Source organism: Carcharhinus amblyrhynchos, chromosome 17 (genome assembly GCF_965287045.1).
Source record: "Carcharhinus amblyrhynchos chromosome 17, sCarAmb.v2.hapA, whole genome shotgun sequence".
Taxonomy (NCBI): Eukaryota; Metazoa; Chordata; class Chondrichthyes; order Carcharhiniformes; family Carcharhinidae; genus Carcharhinus; species Carcharhinus amblyrhynchos.
In genome coordinates this window covers 14667336-14687807 of record NC_137340.1, presented here as the reverse complement: position 1 = coordinate 14687807, position 20472 = coordinate 14667336, and the positions used below count along the sequence as shown (strand labels likewise).

General features: G+C 42.2%; 1 protein-coding gene across 2 annotated transcripts in view; it reads right to left on the bottom strand.

Annotated features, from left to right (window-relative positions):
- Nucleotides 1-20472, bottom strand: part of hectd2 (HECT domain containing 2) — a 111874-nt gene that overhangs the window by 66856 nt on the left and 24546 nt on the right. For both annotated transcript variants that reach the window (XM_080205519.1, XM_080205520.1), the window contains exons 3-5: nucleotides 12867-13005; nucleotides 7148-7250; nucleotides 1152-1241 (exon numbers count right to left, since the gene is read on the bottom strand). In XM_080205519.1, the coding sequence (XP_080061645.1) occupies nucleotides 1152-1241; nucleotides 7148-7250; nucleotides 12867-13005 (332 nt within the window). The remainder of the gene's footprint in view (nucleotides 1-1151; nucleotides 1242-7147; nucleotides 7251-12866; nucleotides 13006-20472) is intronic.

Sequence of the window (20472 nt, the reverse complement as noted above, 5' to 3'; positions counted from 1 at the left end):
GTGTTTATTTGAGCTGAGCTAATGTATTTGTGTTTACTTAGTTTTCCTCTGGGGTTTCAAAGGAGAAATTTGATTAGGTTGATTGACAATGACAGAATCATGTGCTTAATTGGAGTAGCTACGCTTGCAGGGATGAATTACTGTTTCACTTTCATTTTTAAAATACAAGCAGCTTGCCGCATGGACTGTCAGAAGGAAGCAATGGCTTTCTCTCTCTCTCTGAAAGCTCTAGAGCTAATAACCTGAGACAAGCAAGTAAGCCTGGGGTTTAAGATTACAAGAGGAATATTCCTTAAATTGGAACCCAGTGAGAAGTTGTAGAGTCATAGAGGTTTGCAGCATGGAAACAAGCCCTTCGGCCCAAATTTTCGATGCCGCCCAGTTTTAACTACTAAGCCAGTCCCAATTGCCCGCATTTGACCCATATTCCTCTATACCCATCTTACCCATGTAACTGTCTAAATGCTTTTTAAAAAACAAAATTATACCCGCCTCTACTATTACCTCTGGCTGCTTGTTCCAGACACTCACCATTGTGTGTGTGAAAAAATTGCCCCCTGAACCCTTTTGTATCTCTCCCCTCTCACCTTAAACCTATGGCCTCTAGTTTTAGACTCCCCTATCTTTGGGAAAAGATATTGACTATCTAGCTGATCTACATCCCTCATTATTTTATAGACCTTTATAAGATCACCCCTAAACCTCCTACACTCCAGGAAAAAGGTCCCAGTCTATCAAGTCTCTCCTTATAACTCAGAAGGTTAGCAATTAAGAAGTGCACCTTGCTTAAGTTTTGTTCAATTGTTAAGCCAGTTCATTTATTTAGTTAAACTGTGTTGGTAAATAAAATTTGTTTTCATAAAAGCTTTCCAATGCGTCAGTAAAATCGTGCCTGGAAAGAAACATCATATTCTCACATTAACGCCAAAATAGAAAAGTTTCAGGGCCCAGTCTGACTTCATTATCTGTCTTGGGATTTCTGATTCATACCCTAGCATAAGCATGTACCAAATTCAAAATGACAGCTAAAGTATGCTGTCATTGTATTTTATAAAAGGCCATTCCCTAAAGGTTGTTTTCCATGGAGGGTATTCGGTTGAATTGAAATTTTTAATTTTTTCATATTTGATGAAGATAAAACGTACACTCACCGTGTTCAGTAAGGTTTCATAGACACAGTTTGTAAACTCAACATTAATGCCCGGATCATCGACGGTGTTAAAAGGTGCACTGGCATCACGCTATGAATTAGCAGAAAATGAAATAAAATATAGTGATTTAATTTAGACAAAAATAAATAAAGCAGCAACACAGTGAAAACAAGATCGACATTTTGGTGAATGTTAGAACCAAGTTTTACAAATCCTCCTGCCAGTGGAGAAGTCCCATCAAAGTCAATGGACTTTGAACAGTCAGTCATGCTCTCTGGCCTCAGCCCACCGTGACGGGCCTGGAATATTCCACCCTTCACTTGCCTTACATGGCAAAAGTTAAACAGTCATTAAAAAGAAGCCAAAGCAACTCTTATTTGCCGTAATAAATATCATAAATTCAAACTGAATAAATCCCTAAAAAGTCATTTTCAGAAATTTAGAAAGTGTAACACTCATGCCTCCTTCTCACTGCTATTGACTGTTAGGCAGGATTTTCTGGCCGGTCTTGCCAGCAGGATTTTATGGTCCTTCGTACCTTTTGCAGGTTCCTTAGTGGTGGAGGGTGCGAACAATGGAAAATCCTATTGACAGCGGCAGGACAGGATGATCCCACCAATGGTCAATGGTGGGCTACCCCTGTGAAGCATGCTGTGGAAAATCCCACCCATTGCCTCAATGCAGAAGCAAAGCAGCAGCAAAACATGTGAAAACACCATCTTGTCACCTACTTTTGAAGCAGCCACACTTGCAGTATTGTATTTTTCAAAGGGCTTGTTTCTGTGCTGAATTGCTCTATGACTCCAGCCAAACACAACATGGGCTTCATGCCAGGACACACATCAGGGTGCCCTCTCTCTCCACCTTTCTTCTAACAGTGACCCCATCACCTCTAGCATGTCAGGCTGAAGAAGGTACATCTCTGTCTTGACCTCAGGTCACTGGAGGATGCCTACCAAGCTCCTCACAGTCAACAGGGCAACACAGTCAGCAGGCTGCCTCCACCATAGCTACAGATGTGACAGCTACACTTGGACATAGCAACAGAATAATTAAGACGCATTGACGGCATGGTGGCACGGATATACACTCATTGTGAACATTTGAGACACATGCAGATATATGTTCACTTCTACGGTTTGGAGATTGCCTCGATTCCATCTTGCTGTTAGTTGTTTCAATGGCTGCAGGCATTTAAGGTTCTGGAACGCAAGCCCCCATCAGTGTCCAATCAAGAACCATATCTACTGCTGCTGCTACCCTGATGTCAGATTTGGATGGATAGTGTGAATACCCAAGGGGAGTTAAACCTACTATGTGAGTGACAAGTACAATGTTGATGTAACTTGAGGGTTGAGAGACTGATATTCTGCACTGTCTTCTTATCAGACACTGCAGTTAATGTCCAGTGGAATCTATAGTGGGCACATTCAGTCATGAAGGGTCTTCCTTGGTGATTTGTCATTTTAAGCTAACTAACTTACAGGTGAAGATAACAAGTGAGGAGGGATTGGAGTGTAGGATTTAAGAGGTGTGTGTATGCAGCACACCACTTAGCTTTAATAACACATTTCCAGTTGCTGCTACTGAGTAGATGGCCAGATGAAGGAGATTTGCCAAAATAAATACTGTTTACATTTCCTTGTAGTATTAGAGAATTTTAATGTTGTAAATCTTATTAAGTGAGAATGCAAAAGCACCAAAAGGATTTGGAAAACCAGTTTTGAAGTGATGAGCCCAGATACAATGAAGCAAATATAGAAGTTACCTTTGCTGGTTGAGAAATACCAGCCAGTGCCCTGGCTACATAGATTTTCCATTCCTTGCATCAGTGTTGAGGACCTGATGCATGGCATTATAAGTTTTCTAGAATACAGGTGATCTGTTTTATTTTAGCAGCAAAATGGTCTGTCTCCTGTGCAAATCTGCCCTCCAATTTGATTTTCAAGCTTGCTGACTACACCACTGCAGTGGGTCATATCTCAAACTCTATCTCGAGATAGAGATAAAGGAATGAGATAGAGAATCTGATGAACTGGTGCGGCAATAATAATTTCTCCCTCAATGGCAACAAAACAAAGGAGATTGTCATCGAAGCATAAAGGTGAACATGCCCCTGTCTACATCAACAAGGACGAAGTAGAAAGGATCGAGAGCTTCAAGTTTATAGGTGTCCAGATCACCACTAACCTGTCCTGATCCCCCCCGCATGCCGACACTATAGTTAAGGAAGTCCACCAATGCCTCTACTTTCTCAGAAGACTAAGGAAATTTGGCATGTCAGCTACAACTCTCACCAACTTTTACAGATGCACCATAGAAAGCATTCTTTCTGGTTGTATCACAGCTTGGTATGACTCCTGTTCTGCCCAAGGCCACAAGGAACTATAAAATGTTGTGAATGTTGCTGAATCGATCACGCAAACCAGCCTCCCATCCATTGACTCTTCTACACTTCCCGCTGCTTCAGCGAAGCAGCCAGCATAATTAAAGACCCCACACACCCCGGACATTCTCTCTTCAACCACCTTCTGTCGGGAAAAAGATACAAAAGTCTGAGGTCACGTACCAACTGACTCAAGACAGCTTCTTCCATGCTGCTGTCAGACTTTTGAATGGACTTACCTTGCATTAAGTTTATCTTTCTCTACACCCTAGCCATGACTGTAACACTACATCCTGCACACTCTCATTTCCTTCTCTATGAATGGTATGTTTTGTCTGTACAGCAAGCAAGAAACAATACTTTTCATTGTTTGTTAATACATGTGACAATAATAAATCAAATCAAATCCTGCCATTCTCATTCCTTGATGTCACTAAATGTTACAGTTAATTTTCATCTTATTTTTCATTATTTCCCTGTATGGTTTAAAGTTTATTTATTCGTGTCACAAGTAGGCTTACACACTAACACTGCAATGAAGTTACCCTGCCACACACCAGCGCCTGTTTGGGTATGCTGAGGGAGAATTTAGCATGGCCAATGCAACTAACCGGCACGTCTTTTCAGACTGCGGGAGGAAACTGGAGCACCCGGAGAAAACCCATGTCGAACATGCAGACTCCACACCGTGACCTAAGCCTGGAATCGAACCTGGCGCTATGAGGCAGCAATGCTAACCACTGTGCCGCCTGCCGCCCACAGTATGCATTTGTGTTGGATATATTTGTCTATGAATCTAAGCACACATCCCAGCAGCAGTCCCTGGACTACAATCAAGAGTTAATAACCATAAAGGATTTTGCATTCTTTACCAAGGTCAACAGTAGCGGCCCAACTTCTGCCTTGACTGAAAGTTGTTAACCTGGTGCAGTCTGGCCCCTGCACTCAATGGTGATCAGTGCACTAAGATTTCTATTGACACTGAATATTGTCCCCATTTCAAAACCATTGTCCCATTGTAAAAATCTCAAAGTGATCTGTTGAAACTGGGGATCAAGGTTCCAGTTCAGTTAATTGGTAGGAAATATTTTAATAATTTACTAACGCTTCTGCTGGGACTTAGTTCCCCATGTGTTCAATATTAATATATCCACCATTCTAAATCAGTAACTTTCAGTTTTGCTACATCCCTTACCATCTTATTGGTAAAGGGATTAAGGAATTGGGAGAAAAGGTGGGAGAATGGGGTTGAAAAACTTATCAGCCATGACTGAATGGCAGAGCAGGCTCAATGGGTTGAATTCTACTCCGAAATTTTCTGGTCTTCACTGAGTCAGCGCGTGTTTATAATTTTATAATAATCTTCCGGCACAAAAGAAAAATGTATGTACATGGGCAGCCAATGAAAACAAAAACCACTGGAAATCAGTTCATTCCTCAATCCTAATAGGCAAGCTTCATAATGTTCAAGATTACCTGAACCAAAAGAATATCTAAACATCCTAATATGGGAAGAATGGATAATAACACGGCCAACTACACTGCCCTGTCACAGGCCCTAGTAACAGGAGTACAGAATATAGGGCTAATGGAAGGACTCTTAGTAGTGTTGACGAGCAGAGAGATCTCAGGGTACATGTGCATAGCTCCCTGAAAGTTGGCACCCAGGTTGATAAGGTTGTTAAGAAGGCATACGGTGTGTTAGCTTTTATTGGTAGAGGGATTGAATTTCGGAGCCATGAGGTCATGTTACAACTGTATAAAACCCTGGTGCAGCCGCACTTGGAGTATTGTGGACAGTTCTGGTTGCTGCATTATAAGAAAGATGTGGAGGCATTGGAAAGGGTGCAGAGGAGATTTACCAGGATGTTGTCTGGTATGGTGGGAAGGTCTTATGAGGAAAGGCTGAGGGACTTGAGATTATTTTCATTGGAGGGAAGAAGGTTACGAAGTGACCTAATTGAGGCGTGCAAGATGATCAAAGAATTGGATAGGGTGGACAGTGAGAGCCTTTTTCCTTGGATGGTGATGGCTAACACGAGGGGACATAGCTTTAAATTAAGGGGTGGTAGTTATAGGATGGATGTCAGAGGTAGGTTCTTTACTCAGAGGGTAGCAAGGGCGTGGAATGCCCTGCCTGCAGCAGTTGTGGACTCGCCAACTTTAAGGGTGTTCAAATGGTCAGTGGATAGGCATATGGATAATATTGGAATAGTTTAGGTTAGAGGGTCATTAGATTGGTTCCACTGGTTGGCGCAACATCGAGGGCCGAAGGGCCTGTACTGCGCAGTAATGTTCTTTGTTCGGTCTATAAATGCATGTAGTTAGATTTGGCTTACTTATTTTCCTGCTTCAGTTTACCACTGTGTTTACGTTATGTTGGCAAAATATTATTCATATTTTATGAGATAAAGGATTATTTTACGCACTCTTCAGCTTGGGAGAAGTTTTTACAATTTTAGTCCAAAGTTTTGTCTCAGGTGGGAAAATCGGAGGGCAACCACTCCACTCCTCAGTACTGCCTGGGCATGAACCTCTGCCCCTGAGTGCTATACTCACTTGTGCGCTGATAGTGGGTTCTGCTTGCCAGGGGTCGGGGGGGGGGGGGGGGGGGGGGGGGGGGGGGGGGGAGGAGGTGGGGAGGGTGGGAGCAGTGTGTGTGTGTGTGTGTTTGTGTGTGTGTAATGGACCTGTCATGATTCACGTTGGCATGTCCACAGAATCCCTATAGTTGCAGGAGGAGGCCATTCAGCCCATCGATTCTGCACCAACCCTCATTGGCCCTTGTGCCAATGTGAATCGTCAGTCCAATGTGGCTTATTAGGGGGTGATGAGGGGGGAAATCAAGTGTACGTGCTTGATATGCATAAGCAATTAGATGTAAATTGGGACCCTGACTTTTAAAATTGGTATTCCCGTTACATCATTGGTGGGGGATGGGGACAATCGAGCAGGAAAATCCCACCAGTGTAAAAGCCATTTTCAGTGCCCCGCTCAATTCTCCAGCCCCTCTGCTGTTTCCAAACCACTATCAGACCCCCCCACCCCGAAAATGAGAATGGAAAATATTCCTCCCCACCCTCCGAAAACGGGGGTAGAAAATGCCCATACTTCCCCCACCCCCCGCAACCTGCCCAGTGTATATTCAGGAAAAGTCCATCTTCACTGCTTTGCTGGATTTTCACATATTCAGCAAATTCAATATTAATGCGATTTAATACATAAATTTTAAAAAAAGTCCCTTTGGAATGAATCAGGTTGCATTCAGAAGCAGGCTGGAAAAAGGCAGTAATATATTCTACAGGCAGCAATTAGATCCAAGTTATACAAGGAAATTGAGTCATAATTAGACACGATTAGAAAAATAAATGAATAATTCTTTTATGAAGCACTGTATTGTGATTTACCTCTCCATTGGATCGCTGCATTTTATGGGAACGAAACACTGGCATCATTCTGAAATGTGTCTCATTAGAAACAAGTGCCAAACAACTTCAAAATAATATTGAAAGCTAGATAATCTGTTTTGTGTATTTAGAATCAGTGCGTGTGAAAACTAGCCTGGAATTATTACAGGAGCAAGGTGAAATATTATCTGTGGTCGGCTTACCTTGAAAGCTGCATTCATTTCCAGAAATGAGTCAAATGTTGTTGAATAAAAAGCATGAACAATTTTCCAGTCTCCTGAAATCTTGGCCTTTTCCACATCTTCTCTGCAATCAGAAAATGAATTTATAATTTGCTAATCAAACGCAAAGTTTAGCTCATTTAATCACCTGCATCACTGAATGATGAAAAATGCTGTACTCCTTAATTACCATCTACTTTGGATCAGAGTTAGATGGTATAAAACAGGTCTACCGTGAGCCAATAGATCTTGTTACTGACAGATAGACTTCTGAATACAAGCAACAAATAATGCTAATCTGCAAAGTTCACGACTTCCGAACTGTAAAATTAACCACCATGTAGGGTCTTTGAAGGGTAGCAATCCTCATACTGCGGATTAGTTCTGAGATTCTACATTTTTTTTTCTTGCCTTGATGGTCTAGAAACAATTTCCCTAATCAGTTTAAGTTTATTTATTAGTCTCACGATTAGGCTTACATTCACACAGCAATGAAGTTACTGTGAAAATCCCCTAGTTGCCACACTCCGGGGTCTGTTCGGGTACGCTGAGGGGGAATTTAGCACGGCCAATGCACTTAGTCCGCACAACTTTTGGACTGTGGGAGGAAACCTGAGCACCTGGAGGACACCCACAGAGACACGGGGAGAGTGTGTAAACTCCACACAGACACTGACCCAAGCTGGGAATCGAACATGGGTTCCTGGCGCAGTGACGCACCAGTGCTGACCGCTATGCCAGTAAAATTCTGTGGATCCCAGGTACCACCAGGTAAAAAGACATAGTGGTTCAATTTGATTTTTGACCGACAGATTTACAAAAAATGACTTGCTTTGAAGTTTCTTGTACATAAAATTATAACGACTGCAAAAGGGTTTATTGTGATGATCAGTAGGGCTAATGCTGTGTGAGAAATTGTATTATTCGAAAATGAAAAATGAAGTTTGGCTCAATCCAAACCAAGGTATTGTCTTCAAGGTAGCTGCTTTAAGGCAGTTTAAATGCAAAGTGCAAATCGAGACCACAGCTTGGCTAACAGAGGGGCAGGTTACACCCTTTGTGGACAGAATTTTGCTTGCTAAACTCAAAGACCTTTTTTTCAGTGCGGGGCAGGTTGCTTTCCCAGAAGTCAGTCTGACTGATGAGTTCAATTTCCAGGGGAAGACTCCAGAGTAGGAGCAAATATTGCTGATCCGCATTCTCTTGGGGGCTAGGTGGATGGTGGTGTTGGGCCAATGTCTGAACCTTTGGTGAACTTCGATCTCTAACCTTGGGTGTCTTTTTTTGTGGGAAGAAAGGGAGTTTGGGGAGTACTCCTGCTCTTCTTGGCCCACCAGCTGTGCTGTAAATGCGCTTACCTTCTCACAGAGAAATTCACACAGCCTTTCAGATGCTGTATTTACCCGAAATGTGAGAAACCTGGGCAACAACTGCAGAGCAGGGTACATCAGAGGCTACCAGCTCATTAAAATAATTAAACTGCCAACTCATTTCCTGGGTACCTGTTGGCTCCCTATCCTTTGCCCCATCTTCATTAAATATGAAGGCTGAAGGTGGTTTGGGGTCAGTTTCAGCCTTCTGAATATAAAATAAACATATCCTTTCAGCATAATTTTTCGATATTCTTCGATTAGGAATGGACTGATGTGGTCAGTGAAAGTCCACTGTGGTGCAACTGGATCCTTGAATAGACCATCAGTCCACATTTCAAATAGAGTGCTCAAAATTCTTAGAAGGTTTTATGGCCCACATGCAATTTAGAGCAAAAATAAAGACAATAATTTCAAAATCCTCAATGTAGAATGACTCCTTTGTCCCATGCTTGCCATATCATTACCATTTGCATTTGGGGATTCAGTGGCTTAGTGGTATTATCACTAGACTAGTAACAAAGACACTCAAGGTACTGCACTGGTTCAAATCCCACTGCAGCAGGTGGAATTTGAACTCAATGAAGAATCTGGAATTAAACTCTAATGATGAAACCATTATCGATTGTCATGAAAACCCACTGGCTCACTAATATCCCATTAGGAAATCTGCCATCCTTACTGATTTGGCCTGCATGGGGCTTCAGATCCACAGCAATGCCCTCTGAAATGGCCTAGCATGTAGCCTTGTCAAACCACTAAATGGTCTCAGATTGGACAAACTGGACAAATCACCCAATTCCTTGACACTGGAAGCGACAACAGTAAACTCAGCCCCATCCTTCTTACTAATATTTGGAGGCTAGTGCCAAAGTTTGGAGAGCTGTCTCGCAGTTTTAACAAGGAACAACTATCTCCAGCTATCACCTCTTGACATTACCATCATTGAATCCCCTACCAACAATGTCTTGGGGATCCACCATTGGCCAGAAATTGACCTGGACCAGCCATATAAATATTTTGGACACAAGAGCAGGTCAGAGGCTAGGAATACTGTGGTGAGTAACTCACCCCCGATTCCCCAAAGTCTGTCCACCATCTCCATAGAATCCCTACAGTGCAAAAGGAGGCCATTAGGCCCATCGAGCCTGCATTGAGTCTCCTACAAGGCATCCTACCCAGGCCCAGTGTCCTTCCCTATCCTCATAACTCCACACATTTACCCCAATCATCTTCCAAACCTGCACATCTTTGGACACCGAGGGTCAATTTAGCATGGCCAATCCACCTAATCTGCACATCTTTGGACTGTGGGAGGAAACTGGAGTACCTGGAAGAAACCAACGCAGACATGGAGAGAACATGCCAACTCCACACAGTCACCAATACCCGAATCAAACCTGGGTCCCTGGTACTATAATGCAGCAGTGTCAATCACTGTGCCACCATTCCACCCATTACAAGGCATAAATCAAGAGTGTGATGGAATATTATCTACTTCCCTTAATGAGTGCAACTCCAAGTCTCAAGAGGTTTGGCACCACCTGGAACAAAGCACTCTGCTTGTTTGGCACCCACCCACAAACATTCACATTTGCCACCATCAACACATACGGCAGAATTTTCCTGTCCCACTAACTACGGGCACTATAGCGGGCAGGGCACGGACCAAGCAAAGGTCCGTTGACCTCAGATGGGATGTTCCAGTCTTGGGGCAAGTGCAGCCGGAAAATCCCACCCATAATAGCAGTAGGTTGTACCATCGACAGGATGCATTGCAGGAACTCACCAAGGCTCCTTGGACAGTACCTTCCACTACAATCCACAGAAGGACAAGTGCAGCCGACATATGGGAACATCATCACCTGGAAGTTGCCTTCCAACTCACTCACCGTTCCGACTTTGAATTCAGTAGAAATATATCACTGTTTCTTCACCATCACTGGATAAAAATCCTGGAATTCTCTGCCTAATAACACTATTAGTGTCTACTTACAGTACACGGACTGCAGTGGTTCAAGTAGGCAGCTGGCCACCACCTTCTCAATGGCAATTCGGGATGGGTAATAAATACTAGCCTAGCCAGTGAAGCCTTCATCTCATAAATTAATTTAAAAATTTACATTTATATATTTACTTAAAGGTTTCCAGCAATGCTGCCACTTTTCCCAACGAAGGCACCTTTATCCATGTTAAATAAATCAGCTGCAATTGCAATCTGCAATCAGAGGCAGATAGAAAGTTGCATTATCGTCCAAATGGCACATCAAAAAGAGACAGAGTGTGAACTTGACTACTGATGTAGATTACAAGAACCGGCGTCTGGTTGTCAAAGAGGGGCAAGAAATGCTTTCTGAAAAAAATCCTGATTAAACAAACAAACAGTCATTGACTGCAACTTAATTGCTTTCTCCAACATGCTTGGTGACATACCACACGTGTCCTGGATGCCCACACGTTCTTACTGCTTTTCAGTTGCTCACTGTGAATAATGATGCCAAATTTTTTTTATGTATCTAGGCCTACAGTTAAAGCAAAGAGAATGAATGCAATTACAGGTCTCAAAACCACCCTTAACTTTCATACAACTTGCTTAAAAATGAGAGACAGGATCGGGAAACTGAATAAAGCTTGGCGAACTCCCACAAAAATACCCACTGTTTCACAGGTCTTCAGCCTTTGTAAAAGAGAATGGGCAGGGGATCACAAGCTATGATCTAGAGAACATCAGGACACCAAGAACAACAGATTACCTGGATCCACCCAAGATTAGACACATTTCTAACCTGAGTGAGAAACTATTCTAATGTGGATTGCCCCAAATTTCTACTGCCTTGGATAATTATATTGAGCGCCCCCCACCCCACCCCCCAAACCCCACAGCCTGGGAAGCTTCTACTCTGATGACTCCAGTGACTTTTGTGGAAAAGTCTATGGTTATTACAGGAAGGTTTGCTATAACTTGACTTCCAGAACTTCACTTTACAGACCAAGCCTTTTAAGATAATACATGAGTGAGCTGACCTCACTTTCCATTCACATTCGGGATTTGAACTAGCGATCTCACCTCTCTGAGGATAAAAGATAAAGTTGTTTTAATATCTTAACATATTGATATCCATGATGAAGACGAGTAACGTGTGACATACCATGACTTCTGCAGCGTGCCGTGGTGACCACTATTTTGTCCCAAGTGACTGGACTTCAACTTTTAGCTTTCAATATTTTTCTTGAAAAGTATGCTATCAACAAATTTGTTTGTCTTTAGATAGACTGTCATCAGTTAAATAATGGTGGGCTATGGCTAGAGCTGCAATAATGGCAGTGGCATTGAGCTACAGCTGAAGCTAAAACAATTGGATGGATTACCCTGTAAGCATGGACCACATAGAGGTCACAAGCCCTCATTTGTTGCAGCAGAACCAGTGGTACATTCTCCCGGGAGGTGGCATCCTATTTGGTCATCTCGACACCCATCATTTCATTAAAGGCAGCATACCAGATGTCTGAGGCCCAATTAGAGGGCTGGGAGCTGTAGAGTCATGGCAGGCCCCCAGGGTTGAAGTGGGCACTGCAGAGATAGGTAAGCAAGCAAAGGCAGTTCAACATGGAGATGCCGCCATTGGCCAACACAGGATGGATGTACTGAAGACTCCCAGGGTCTATTGGTACATTGGGGTGAAAAGGAAAGCCCTTCACAGGATCAAACATGCCCTCATCAGGGGGTCATAGAGCCCCTGTTCTGATGGTACACCCCTCCCGCCAAATCTCGGCTACCTTCAATGAGCTGGCAGTCTCCACAAGCGGAGGAATGCTTTGCCATTGGGGTAGTTATGGCAACGCTGCAAAAATCACCCCCAGTTGGAGGGAGCCTTGGCCATCTGAATTGGCTGCCCATCTCCATGGAATGGACAATCAATCCGATCAGCAGCCTAACTTTGGGACATTTCCCTGCCGGTGGGAATGCATTGGTGAGTTGTCCTTCCTATTTTTCTGCCCTTGGCGGAACCAGGAGATCCCACAGGTGTGGACAACTGGAAAACTCCCACCAATAACATGAGAATCACCACACAGATTCTGGCAGTATATTTCAAAAGCACTCAGCTCTACCTATATTCAAAACATGTTTCCTCAGTTCTGTAAATTTCCAGGAACAAAGATATTATCTATGATTGCATCTCCAAGTAAAGACGCTCATCCTCACTGTTTTTGATATTGCAATGAACTCATAATGAAAAGTAAATTAACAGCACTTTTTAAGCAGCAAAGAGCATAATACAGAAAGGGCAAATAGGGAAACAGGCTTAACACAGTCTGTTCTGAATACTTACTGAAATTCCTTCACTGTTTTGGTACAAATGGGAAGTACAGGTTCAGGAGGGAATGGGGCTTTCATTTCAGGAGGCAAAATCTCGATTGAAATGCGTTTTTTTTGACGTACATCTGGATTAATAGGTGGCAGCTCTCGCACTATAAGAAGAGTGGAAAGAATGTCACGTCACAACAAATTGATAGTATAATAATTCATCTTAAATAATATTTTATAACGTGTCCAAGCTCTGATACACTTTTTAAATCGCTACAATAACAACAGATTACAATAACAGTAGATTACCTGGATCCACCCCAGATTAGACATGTTCCTAACCTGAGTGAGAAACTATTCTAATGTGGATTGTCCCAATTTTTTATTGTCTTGGATAATTATATTGAGTGTCCCCCACTCCACTCCCTGCATATCCCACATTGTCTAATAATGCAACACAGAGGTATACTCAACACTTGTTTTTAAGCAATTCACTGCACCCTTTCAAATCCATAACGAACCATTAGCTTTCTTCTCTTATTTTCCTATTTCTGTTATTTCTCCTAGGTTACATACTATACCACCTTAAAAGGATTGGCAGGAATCACTGGTCAACAGTATTATCAGATATTCTGGGGTTACAACCTGAAGCTTACCCATTCTTCCTTCATGAGAAACACCCAGCCTCAGTTAAATGTCTTTTCAGGATGGCATGATTCTGAGGAGGAAATCACAGGCCTGCACTGACATCCCATCTATTCATGTCTTCACATGTTGGAGCTCTCAGTGGCTGAATTACCACAATCAAGTGTTCTACATTCATAAAACCTTCAAAGTCATTCTGACCATTGTAATTCCGAGACCATTATTGATATTAACTTCAACACATGCTCTTGGTTTGGTGAATCATTGCCCCAATATAATGTAATTGACAATTCAACTAAGTATTATATGCTGCCAGATTAATACTTAGAATAAAACATACAGTCGGAGCATGTGGTGCAATAGCATATATGAGAATGGACTGATGAATCCCAAATATGACATATGTACTGAGAAAAGGTCACCTACCTCAAATGTTAGCTATGGGCAGGATTCCCCAAGTCCGCTGCACTGAATGAAGATGTGGCTGAGTGCCAAATTCTCCACCCATACTGGTAGCAGCAGCAGGCATGATGGGCCAGAGAATTCTGGTCCCCGTTTCTCTCTCTACAGTTGCTGTCTGCCTTGATGATTATTTTCCAGAATTTTTTGCTTTTAATTCTGCCAGTGGTATGGGGGAGAAACTGGGATGAGGCTTCTTTCACACATCTGCAGGTCACATTTAAAAGTGCAGCTGCCTTCGTTACTGGGATTTCCAAAACATGACCCGTGAGATATCGACAGAGACCAGCACAGAGGTCGGCATTGCTGCCTCACAGTGCCAGGGACCCGGTTCAATTCCCGGCTTGGGTTACTGTCTGTGTGGAGTTTGCACATTCTCCCCATATCTATGTGGATTTCCTCGGGGTGATCCGGTTTCGTCCCACAGTCTGAAAGGTGTGCGGGTTAAGTTGATTGGCCATGCTAAAAATGCCACAAGAGGGTAAATGCCTGAGGTTATGGGGATAAGGCCTTGATGGGATTGTGGTTGGTGCAGACTCAATGGGCTGAATGGCCTCCTTCTGCACTGTGGGAATTCTATGATTTGAGGCAAAGTCGAAACTTACTGGAAGTTGTTTTTTGAGGGGTCCAAGTAACCTTTATGATTGGTAAAAATAAACACAAATTCACGTAAAAAGTGCATATGGTTTTTAAATAAAACTGTTGGAAAAAAATCATACTTGCAATTTCAATAGATGGTTTGTTGATGTAACCTGAAAGTTACCATTGTAGACTTGTGCCGCTTGATACTTTCACAATCTATCATTATCACAATGCAAAGGCTGGGGTAGAGATGGATTTTGTAAATTCAGAGTTTGATTGGCAGCTCCAAGTTGTCATATATTAATTAGCTATCTTAGATATAAGACTATGCATACAAATATTTGTTTTTTAATATAAAAAATTTAGTATTTGAAGGGATGTAAATGTACTGAATGGGCTTTAATCAATGAATGTTTTTGTTAAATATGGTGAAATCTGTCTAGATCCTTAGAACTTTATTTATTCTCGCCATGGTTCCCGAGGTCTGCCCATGGTGGAGACTAGGTGTGTTGACATGGAGGGTGTAATGGGAAAGGATGGTGGGTGCAGGTTCATTGGTTGGCATGAGTTGGTACTGAATTGGCATAGGGGCTATAAAGGACCATGTGACAAGAGGGGGAGTCATGTATTGGCTTGAGGTGACACTAAGTTGGCAATGGGGTGGGTTGGGTTGAGTAGAGGGACATAAGTTGGAACGAGGGATGTTGTGACAAGAGCTGACATGGAGAGCGTGTGGCTAGTGAGTGGATTTGAGAGCTGAAAGGACTGTTTTTCTGTTTTTATCGCAAGTGAGACAAAGTCCCAGAGCAACGAGACTAGCTTTTTAATCAGCTCAGCTCAGCATTTGGCAGCTTTTGTGGCTGCCTCCAGATGGTTTGTAGGGCCAGCAGGCCCAAAATCAGTTAACGACATGCCCTGGAACGATGACGTGAATCTTTGGAGAAGTTTCTCCTGAGTCGCGGAATGTTTCCACTCCAGAGCAAAAAAAATTGGCTGTGTGTTTCATCACCACTAGACTGCTGATGGACTTGGGAAGAATTGCCAAACATGGACACACAAACATACAGAGGACCATTCCATTATCTTCCACAAACCAGAATTTCTTTAGGGCTTACAGCAAACATGTCACCTGCACAAACTGCTTGGATTATTGTTCCCTTATGTAGTGGAGGGTTCATTAGATGTTAAATAATGGTAGCAAAGAATCTGAACTCGATAGCCACCAAGATTATCTTAACTTGAGTAGCTCCGAGTACATTAAAGTTAAAGTTTATTTATTAGTCACAAGTAGGCTCACATTAACACTGCAATGAAGTTACTGTGAAAATCCCCTAGTTGTCTAGTGGGCAGCATGGTGGCACAGTGGTTAGCACTGCTGCCTCATAGCACCAAGGACCCGGGTTCGATTCCCAGCTTGGGTCACAAATGCTGAGGTGGGTTGATTAAAAAGCTAGTCTCATTGCTCTGGGACTTTGTCTCACTTGCGATTAAAACAGTAAAACAAAAAATAACTTTTCTTCTAACCCTCAAATCCACTCACCAGCCATGCACTCTCCATGTCAGCTCTTGTCGCATCATCCCTTGTACCCTCTATACCAACTCAGGTCCCTCTACTCACCCCAACCTACCCTATTACCAAGTTAGTGTGGAGTTTGCACATTTCCTCTGGGTGCTCTGGTTTCCTCCCACAGTCTGAAAGACGTGCTTGTTAGATGCATTAACCCAAACAGGTGCCGGAGCGTGGCGACTAGGGGAATTTCACAGTAACGTCATTGCAGTGTTAATGTAAAGCCTTGCTTGTGACTAATAAAATAAACTTTAAAAAATAAACTAACTTTCACCACAGTCCAGCATCTCTTCGATGGAGAATTTAGCATGGCCAATACACCTAACCAGCAAGTCTTTCGGGCTATGGGAGGGAATCAGAGCACCCGGAGGAAACCCACACAAATACGGGGAGAACGTGTAAACTCCACACAGGCAGTGACCGAAGCTGAGAATTGAACCCAGGTCCCTCGTGCTGTGAGTCAGCAGTGCCAGCCACTGTGCCACCATGCCGCTCCATTAAAAAGCCGAAGTAAATTAAACCACTTTGGCAGTGGTTAACGCATGTTTATAATGGTTCCCATCATGCTGGCTCCCCACTTCTTCTGGCCTTCTCCCCATCGATAAATGTAACTTTGTGGCATCATGATGCCTTAATTCTTGGCGACACTGAAGGCCATGTATCACACAATATTGCACACAACATTAACAGACTGAAATCTTTGGCACATCAACACATTGTTACATATAAAACTGTTTCAAGACAGTTAAGGAGCTAGCAAATATGTAGATTATTTTTTAAAAATATGATCAGAATCACTAGTGGCGACATAAAAATCCATAAAAATATACCGCACATCTGATTTTGGTACTGATCACATTGTATTTTTAATTGCAAAATTTAAATTGCTAAGTAATGCATAAAAAACTCTTTGATGGCGAGTAAGTTGCTTGGCAAAAGAAAACTGAATATTTCGGTAACTGACATTAAATAAAACTCAGGCACATAATCGCAGAAAAAAATACAACCAAAGTTCAAAGTAGAAATATCCTACGAGAACACAATAGCACAAAACATTGCTCAGGTGTATTGTGCAGCTTTGGATCATCTATATTTGGAACAGTTTAAATATTTCTCATCACTTCATTTCTGAGGCAGAATAGCTTGCTGTTAATTCAAGCACAACAAAAAATATACGGACTAAGCCGACTATAATTTAGAAATACAATTTAGGTTTGCAAAATATTAAACTCAGAGTCGGCTCAATTTTTTAGCTACTGCCTTGAGATATTACAATGTCACACTATCATATGTTACTTGGCAAATGTAATTACAATAAGGATAAATATGTTCCTCCACTGGAGCTGGCTTCAACGTATTCTGAGAATCTTGTTGCTGTGGTAACAAGAATCATGGACTCACTGCAGTTCTGTAGCAAAGGAGGGGTCTGGAACCTGAACTTCTTTTCTAAATGTATTTATAACGTGACACACAGGGTCCACAGAAAAGAGAACGGGGTACAAAAATCAACAATGGTATTAATCTCTTCGAAAGACCGGTTACTCGACAACTGAAACAAATGTATTCAAAAATGTATCTGCTTGAAATAAAAATGTGCCCAAAATATAGTTCCAGGTTGTGAATGATGGAACTAGGCGTGAATGTAATCTCTTACACTGCCATTCCTAACTATTGCTGCACATTTTGTGTAAACGTAAGTAGAAGTGCAATTCAATCACAGGCTTCAAAATCTGCTCAAGTTACTTCTGCAGCATCATGTGTAAATACTGAAAGGCTAATTTCAGCAGTCTTAAATGTAAATACTTTTTCTTTTAACATCTACATTTCCACAAAGGCTAACGAAATGATAGATCAGAGTGATCTAAATCTGATCTATCACTCCGAGCACTTTCTGCACATAATGCTTTTGAACTCGCACCAATCAATTGACCAAGGATCCAGCTCATGTGGAATGTTTGTACAACACATCTGCATACAGCCCTCTGTGACACACATATTGCGCAGGAAAAGAATGGAGTCCTTTGGCACATAAAACAACCTGAGCTTCAAACATTTGCACTCGGAAAAAGTGAAGAAGGTGCATCAGGTAGTTCAAAGTATATGGTGTGACAGAAGGCATAAGATCTGAAGAATTATTAAAAAGCCCGAACGACAGTGGAAAACAAGCAATCTGCATTTATTCTACATTTATCTTTGAAATGCAACCGAAGGTGCTACAAATAAAAATCAATCAAATTGAAAGTATTTGTTGTTCCCCTCGCACCCCTCCCCCCCCCAACCTCAAACTGGTGGGAAAGGAAACGTTTTAATTTAATCCCTGCCTATAAACAAATAAAGTACGTCAGTACAGACAATTTTTAAAAAAATGTTGCTAAAGTACAAATAATATTTCCTCTTCTGATGATCCTCACCCTGCTTGTCCACTCTAACGCTTTCTGTTTTGCTCTTCCTACCCTTCACTCTCTCGCCTGCTCCTGTTGAGATCTCTTTGTCTTTTGTCTGCGACTCTCCACTTCACACCTTCCCTTGCTCAAGCTTTTCCATTCTCTTCTCTATGGGCCGGATTCTCAGACCTCACCTGCAGCTGGGATTCTCCAGTTCGCTGCTTTGAAAGGAGATTTGGCTGAGCGCCAAATTATCTGTTCTTGCTGGCATTGACAGTGGGGGCAGGAATAGCTGGGAAACTCCGTCCGATGTATCTTACATTTTCAGCATGCCATTCATATTCTAATCTTTTCTGTATATCCTTCTTTCTACTCGTGTATGTTGCATACTCACATGGTTTGTCTATACAGCTTGCACTCTTACTGGCTCCTTTCACTTTACACAAAGACCTGCAGTGAGAGTTGGGGCACCCAATCTCAGAAACCTTGCTGGGAACGGAATGACAGATCGTGCATCGTTCGGCTGCATTTGTACACATGGGGAGGCCCATTGTGAGGAGCTGGACTTTTTGTGAGAAGTTAAGAGTCTCATCAACTCCCTACCTCACTATTATGGCATCAGCAATAGCTCTGACTGCATAACGTAACATACTAACTTAATACTTCTGTACTTTGTGCGCAAACTGCTTCTATTTCTGGAAAACATTTTCTCTGAAAATGCCAGTGTTAAGCCTGCTATGAGTGCTGGTGTGGATTCTATTCTTGCACCAAGCCTGGAATGGTAGATGTTTCACTGGTGTTGCTTGCTGATTCTGCTCAGTGCTCACTGCTATCTGGATTCCGGGTCTGTATTTCAGCTTGCACCTGTGATGCATGGATTTACTGACTTTTGAATCCATTCTTTCGTCCGTGATTTAAGGGTCTCTTGATCGACCAAGTCTGCAGCTGTTTCTTGGGAGCTTTTCCTAAGTCTTGTACTCACTGGCTGTTCACCATGATTCAGTGTGTTCAGGGCCAGACAGAGTTCTTTGAGGCTTGACTACGTTCCCAAAGTAAGCTATTTGAGACTGTAATTTATTAAAACCATTACCCTTTAGCTGCTATAGACACATTAGGAAATCTTGTACGAGGTTGGAACTTCTGCTCCCTCCAGATTTTTGTTACTCAACCATGTGATCCACCACCATAACATTAGAAGCACATGATGCTGATGTAAACAATTTAGTCCACAAACACCTCAGCGTAGATATTCCAGGCCAATGGTCTTTACTATAGAAAATGCTGACCCGTCATAGTATATTAAATCCCAATGACTGAGTACATACACATTCAAGCTTTAGCCCTCCTACCTGTCATTACATCAATTACAACACACTGGGTGAGATTTTACAGCCTCGCTCGGGTAAGACCGGAAATTCCAGCCCGAGGTCAATGGAGATTTCTATTGTCCGATCCTCCCTCTGCATTGATTCCGTGGTGGGCGGGGTGGTAGAGTTCCGGCCACTATACTTAGTTGTGAGGACTGAGTAAAATTCCAACATCCCAATAAGCTTGCTTGACAATGTCACAAAAACACTTTGAATTCGGAATGCTAAGCAGAGGAAAACTAGCTAGCTTTGGAACAATATATAATAAATTTCATTTCTCAAGCACAGATGCTACAGGAGGTTTGGAAGGGCATAAATCAAAGTCTATTTCAACTTTATGAGCAAAGAACATTGAGATTAATATTGACTTATAGCGATATGAAAGTGTTTCCGTCGCAAAAATCATCTTGCAATAATAACCAACTGCACTTTCGGTGACCACTAATATTAAACTGAACACAGCTCCTAAGCAGGGGATTTGGAATTTCATGGGTTAAACTTTGAATCCAATAGATGGGTTGGAATCTACAATCACAACTGAATTGAAACAACAAATTTTGAATATTGCGTTTTGCTGCTCTAAGCTGCACAATAGGAGTGATGGGTTGTCTACAGCAAATGTTCCCA